The 6,950-nt window shown below is 26.3% G+C and overlaps 1 protein-coding gene across 1 annotated transcript in view; it reads right to left on the bottom strand.

Annotated features, from left to right (window-relative positions):
- LOC117169478 (EP300-interacting inhibitor of differentiation 3-like) overlaps positions 1–2,623 on the bottom strand; it is a 7,459-nt gene extending 4,836 nt beyond the window's left edge. The window contains exons 1-3 of the mRNA XM_033355882.1: positions 2,190–2,623; positions 2,022–2,114; positions 1,797–1,927 (exon numbers count right to left, since the gene is read on the bottom strand). Coding sequence (XP_033211773.1) covers positions 1,797–1,927; positions 2,022–2,114; positions 2,190–2,277 — 312 coding nt within the window. The 5' untranslated portion in view covers positions 2,278–2,623. The remainder of the gene's footprint in view (positions 1–1,796; positions 1,928–2,021; positions 2,115–2,189) is intronic.
- Positions 2,624–6,950: the final 4,327 nt, after the last annotated feature.

The raw sequence follows: 6,950 nt of genomic DNA, 5'->3' as shown, positions 1-6,950 counted from the left end.
GTACATGCATTATTCTCTAAAAACTAAAAAATTTCAACATAAATTGGAACAAATATATCTGCAGTTAAAAAAATTAACTATTAACCATAAGAAATAAATTTTTAGCAAAATAGTTCAATTTTTAATCAACGACCTCAATTGTCAACCAAAAAGATGAATTTTGCACTAAGAAGATTAATATTCTACCACAAAAGACAAATTTTCAACAAAATGCATGCATTTTCAAACAAGCAGTTGAATTTTTAGCGTAAAGAAAATATTTTTTAACCAAACACTAAGTAGATTAATTTTCGACAAAGAGAAAAGAATTTTCAACAAATAACTTAAATTTTTAAGTAAAGAGATGAACTTTTAACTATAATGATGAATCTTCAATAAAAAAAGGAATTTTGAACCAAATAGTTGAATTTTCCAATAAAAATGTGATTTTTTTACTATAAAGATTAATTTTCTACGAAAAATACTAATTTTAAACATTATACAGGCATTTTCGAGCAAATAATTTACAGTTTAAAAACATAATTTTCGGCAGTAAAAGAGAAAGAATTTTGAACAAAGTATTTAAATTTTAGATTCGAGAAAAGAATTTTCAACATGCATGAATTTTCGACAAAAAAAGAAAAGAATTTTTAACAAAATAGTTACACTTTTAACAAAATAAATGAATTTTGAACGAAATAGTTCAATTTTAGACCCAAAAAATGCATTTTCAATCATAAATATTAATTGTCAATTGAGAAGTAAATAGTTATAATTTTAGTTTAAACAAGTTATTTTATTCGAACGAATAAATTCTAATTTAAAGTGAAGAAACATCAAAACCAAAAAATAAATTTTCAACAAATTAGTTCCACTTTCAACCAAGTATTTGAATTCCCAAGGATAATGTCAATAGTTGATATTTGAACTAAACCAGATTTTTATTTCAAACAAAAAAACAGTTGAATTCATCAAAAGAATTTTCAAAAAGATGGTTGAAAATTCTCTATTAAAAATTATTAGTTTTCAACGAAGCAGTTGTATTTTTAGACAAAAAATATACATTTTTAACTCAAACTGGAATAATACTCAATCTTTATATTAACAGTTAAAAAAAATAATTTTTAAACAAAAAAACGGAATTTTCAGAAAAAATAATTAAAATTTCAACAAAAGACATGAATTGTCATCGAAAAATATGAATTTTGCTTTAAGAAGATTAATATTCGACCACAAAAGACGAATTTTCAACAAAATGCATGAATTTTCCAATAGTTGAATTTTCAACTAAGGAACATCTATTTTCAACCAAACATGTAGTAGTTAAATTTTTAGTTGAAAAAATTAATTTTCAAAAAGTATTTAAATTTAAAAGCAATGAAAAGAATTTTCAACTATAATGATGCAACTTCAATAAAAAAATGGATTTTGATCCAAATAGTTGAATTTTACACCAAAAAGATTAATTTTCAATGCAAAGATTAATTATCAAACAATAAAATGCATTTTCAACCATCAAGACCAATCGTCAATTAACCAAAAACAGTTGAATTCAACGAAATAATAAGAATGTTCAAAAAGATAGTTGAAAATCCTCGATTAAAAATTATTAGCTTTCAACGAAGCAGTTGTATTTTTAGACAAAAAATATAAATTTTTATCTCAAACTGGAATAGTTATATTTACAGTTAAAAAAAATTAATTGATAATCATAAAAAAAACTAATTTTAAGCAAAATAGTTACATTCTCAACGAAATATATGAATTGTCACCCAAAAAGATTAATTTTTATATATAAATAAAAATACTAAACTCACAATCATCTCTGCGTACTCTTCACTGTTGTACGTATTGATATCTTTGGATAAAGAAATTGTGCACTGCTCTATAATTTTAGAAGTGCAGGTCATAATTTCGGAGTCAATAATCACTTCCATCTGATTTTCGACTAGAATAAAAACGCAGTTATTGGTACTATATAAATATGTGTTCTCCTAAAAGAATAAAGTCACAAAATACAAATCTAGTTAAAACATTCTTACTTTTTTCTTCCAGAGTTGTTTCGTCTATCACAGCATCTTCTTTTTCGATTACATCATTTAAACTAGCCACAGTTTGGCAACCAAAATTCTCCTCTGAAAGTTGTAACTATAATTTTAATAACTAATTAAACATATATCATTGAGAAATAAAGAAACAATTATACTCACTGAGAGCTCGAGCTCTAGTTAAATATCTTCCTAGATCCTTTTTACGTTCTTTCGGTGAACGTTGAGTATTTGAAAATCTCCCAGACATTTTTTTTGTAAATATTTTCTAATTAAAATAATAAATATTTTTGTTTTCCTTAAAAAATGGAGCGATATAGCATGCAACCAGTGTTTTTTAAAATGACAACATTGAATTCAAGCAAGCGACGCGCTGCTCAAGTGACAATCGACATATACCAGCTGATCACTGTGAACATAACCTCAATTCTGTTGTCATCTCAGGTTCAGTACTAAAGCAGTCTATGCCAATCTCGTCTATCTCCTGTGCGGACGTGGTGCAGACGTATGCAGTGTTTTGCTTTCTCAATTTTGTAAACAATACCAAAAGTTCACTACTTTTTTAATCTTTTCGGAAACGTGTGGGCGAGGGAAAAATGTTCGAAATAATAGAGAAAATATCGAGTTTCCTGCAATACTGGTATTTCAGATACACGCTCGTTACAGAGTTGTATATGGTGGAAAAATGGGAAAGGTATTTTGTCAGTATCCTTTTTTTAAATTGTTCATTATATATTATGACTAATACAGTAAATTATAATAAGTATTAAATAGTAAAATTCCCTGACGTCTCTGATTTTTTACTGAGTAATTTTTTATTTTTCCTTATCATTAATATTGAACGACTGAAATTATAATCTTTGAACTTTTTTTAGAATCTTATATAAATGGAATTTAAAAAAATTAATTTAAATTTATACATTTTTAATTGAATATTGTCAGGGCTGACATAGAATAATTTATTTGAAAACGTGAAAAAGTAACTTATTTAATACAAAAAATTAACTGATTTCTAACCCAAAAAGTGACTAATGAGCATTAATATAAGAATATGACTAATGTCCTTCTAAATTTAAACTGATTCACCAGGATTTAATATAAGTTTATAAGAATTCCAGTTGCATTTAATAAATTCAGGATAAATTAATAAGACTTCAAATAAACTTAAATTCAAAAGAATTCACATGAATTGAAAAAAATCTAGAAATAAAAAACCCATTTCTTTAAGAAAAATTGCTTTCAATTTAGGGGAACTTAAGAGAAATAAGAAGAATACGATGAAATTCATAAAAAATGAAGGAAAATCAAAAAAAAATTCAGTTAATTGAAAACAATGAAAGAATATGAAAAAATTAATTGAATTCAGTACATTTGACATTGATTATTTAGAAAAATTCAAGGGAATTCATAAGAATTTAATGAAAATCATAAAAAATGAAGGCGAATTGCAAATCATTTAAATGAATTAAAAACAATTTAAAAATATGAAAAAAAATTAAATTCAGTAAATTTTAAATGAGTTATTCAGAAAGTTTCAAGGGAATTCATAAGAATTTAATGCAATTTATAAGCATTCCAGTTGCGTTCTAAAGAATTCAGGATAAATTCATAAGAATTCAAAGCAAATTAAAAGAATTCACCTGAATTTTTCAAATTCAAGAAATAAAAAATCCAGTTATTTCAGTAAAATTGGTTGGAATTTAGGGAAACCTAAGAGAAATAAGAAGAATTCGAATAAATTTATATAAATTGTTGGTGAATTTAAATGATGTTGAAGTTAATTGAAAACAATTGGAAAATATGAAAAAATTAATTGAATTAAGTAAGTTTCAAATGAGTTTAGAAAAATTCAAAAGAATTTGAAGGAATGTCTTAGAATCCAAGGTGAGACTAAAAGACTTTAGGATTAATTGGAGCATTAGACAAAAAATAAAAAAAAGTCAATTGATTTAATTAGAATTTAGAAGAATTGAATAAATTGAAAATAATTAAAAAGATTTATGGTAAGTTCAGAATTAATGAAAATCAAATAAAAATATATTAAAATCTCTTTAAATCTATGAAGCCATACACCCCACGGAATGTTTCACTTTTTGTGAATAAATTTTTTGAAATTTTCCTGAGATCGTGGAAAATTTATTAAAATACACTAAGAGCTTTTAAAATCCCTTAAAATCATTGAAATCCTCGGAAATGTTTTTAAATCCCTAGGAATCTTTTAAAATCCCTTAAAATCATTGAAATCCTCGGAAATGTTTTTAAATCCCTAGGAATCTTTTAAAATATCTTAAAAACGTGAAAGTTTTTAAATCTCTTGAAAATTAAGAAATCGAGTTGAAAATTTGGAAAAATAATTAAAAGGCATGAAGAAACGTTTGAATAGTCCATAATTACTGGAAAAAACTAAATTTGGTTCTGGAAATTTGATGGATTTTTATTTATTTTTCTGAAAAATTTGGACCATACGAACGTACACTGGTGCCTTTTAATTAATTCCCCCAAAATTTTCGCTTACGACGTGGTTTTAAAATCATTAAAATGCCTTGAAATCGTTTAAAATACCCTCAAATGTTTAAAATCCCTTCAAATTATTGAAAGCTATTAAAAATACCCTAAAATATCTGGAAAATTACTTGGAATTTTTTTAAATACCCTAAAATCCTTTGGAATCCCTTCGAATTATTAAAGTCTATTAAAAATACCCTCAGATGTTCGAAATCCTTTGAAAATTGGTATAGCTCTTGAAAATTGCTTGGCATTTTTCAAAATACTCTAAAATCCTTAAGATCTTTTAAAATGTCCTCAAATGTTTGCCTTTCAAAATGCTAGCAAATTCTTTTAAAAAACCCATGAAATATTTAATTTGGAAGGCACTAAAGAATGTGTGTATAGTTCTAAACTTCTGGATCAGGCAAAAGACGTTGATGTTTCTTGTCCCCTTGAAATATTGTTGAAATTCCTTGAAATTTTTAAGAACTGAAAATTCCTTTAATCTTTTCAAATACAGTAAAATCTTTAAAATACCTTCAAATTATTTAAATAAATTAAAAATTCCTCGCAATATTTTTAATTAGCTTAAAATCTTTGGATGTACGTACCTTGAAATATTTGAAAATCATTGAAATTCTCAGATATCTGATAAAAATCCTTTGGAATCTTTTAAAATACACTAAAACATTATAGGTCTTAACAAATTATTTTTTATCTTCAAAAATTCTTTAAATTCCCATAAATTTTGTTTAATCCTTCGTAATCGTTAAAATTCTTGAAAAATCCTTTCAAATCATAAAAGATATTCTACTTTTCTTGCAGTCCTTTAAAAACCTTAAAATATTAAAAATATTTCAGTAGTGGTGAATTTATTAGGCAAAAAATTACTATGTAGCAGCCCTGATTATTCTTGACAGTTACTTAAAAGAATTTCTTACAGAAATTTCTTGACTTGCAATTTTTTTTTAATCCTTGACCTTTTCTCACAAGTCTCTGACTCCCATGATTTCCATGTTTTCCCTGATCAGCGGCCACCTTGAAATAACTGGAATCCTGTAGAAAAGAACTCACAATTTTTGTTTCGTCTTTAACTTTCCTTAACAAATTTGTAGATTTCTTTCTCATAACTATGTTCTTCGTATTCTTCATCTTCAACTACAAAGTGCTGTTACCAACAACATCTTATTTTCTTTTGAAAAATTAAGGAAAACCTCAACCACAGCTAGAAGACGAATCATTTTGTTAAAAATCTAGCTTCACCCAATGCCGAATTATTCTTAGAATCAGTGTATAACATATTATTTTATTTGATTATACGAAATATATATTTCTGCACATGAAAAGAACATAAAAACTAACATACAATTACTGTTACTGTATCATTTTTATTTTGCCACCTTATATTACATTCGAAATGAACACGATCATCAGAATGATTCATTGTTTGTAATTACAAAGATTGGAAGAGCGTTGTAAATATATTTTCAGTACGTCCTCGATTTAAAATAAAAATACGTTCCATTATGCATAAAATAATATAAAATTTTTCGTAAAAACCCTAATATCTGAAAATGTACATTTAAGATTTACCAGAAAAAAAAAGAATAACAAATTTCAGATGGCGTATGAACAGAAAAAAAACTCGTTCATTCGCACAAATTCATCACTGGTTTTTCGATTAAAGCAATAATTGTCCAGTCTAATTACTTCTTTGTTGACATTTTCTCGCGGTTATGGCAGCTTCAAAGCTCTAACTATTCCCACGCATGTCCAACAGTTAAATATCTCACTAAAACTATTATGTTAAGAATATATATTTTTTATATATAGATATAAATATTTAATCTTCATTTACGTTGCGCAATGTGTTAAACGATTAACCATTAATTAATATTTTTAACAATTTTCCGTAATAGACAATAGATATTCTCATCTATATCCAATTTAGCTGCCGATTCATTCCATTGGCTATCCTCTTTACACTTAAACAAGATTTTCCACTAGAGTCACAGAGTCTTTTTTCCCTATATACTTGCAAATCTTTTCCCAAACAGATTGGTTTGTGAACACAAGTTGACCTTCAGTCAATTGAACCTACTCTCATATTTTACTATTTTTTTTTTAAAGTAATGTTTTGGTAAGGCTCTTTCATTCCCAGTAAATTCGAATATAATCAATAAAAAAGGCAACGACGTAAATAAAAAGAGCAGTACATGTTACTTCGTTATTCTGAGCATATATATTTTTGTATTATAAGTTACTTTTTTTATCCTGTGAAACCATCGCAGAAGCAAACTTCGAGAATTCTCAGTTTTTGCCAGCCCTATGCATCTGAAAACAAAATGGCAATCCCTTAGTGTCCTAAGTTCCTTAGTTCCTAATATCTTCAGTGCGGCGCTAGTTGTCTCACCATTCCCTGTTTTTGAACTAAGC

The sequence above is a fragment of the Belonocnema kinseyi genome, chromosome 3 (genome assembly GCF_010883055.1).
Source record: "Belonocnema kinseyi isolate 2016_QV_RU_SX_M_011 chromosome 3, B_treatae_v1, whole genome shotgun sequence".
In the NCBI taxonomy this organism is placed as follows: Eukaryota; Metazoa; Arthropoda; class Insecta; order Hymenoptera; family Cynipidae; genus Belonocnema; species Belonocnema kinseyi.
The sequence above is the reverse complement of the archived record's forward strand: the minus strand, read 5'-3'. Positions and strand labels throughout refer to the sequence as shown.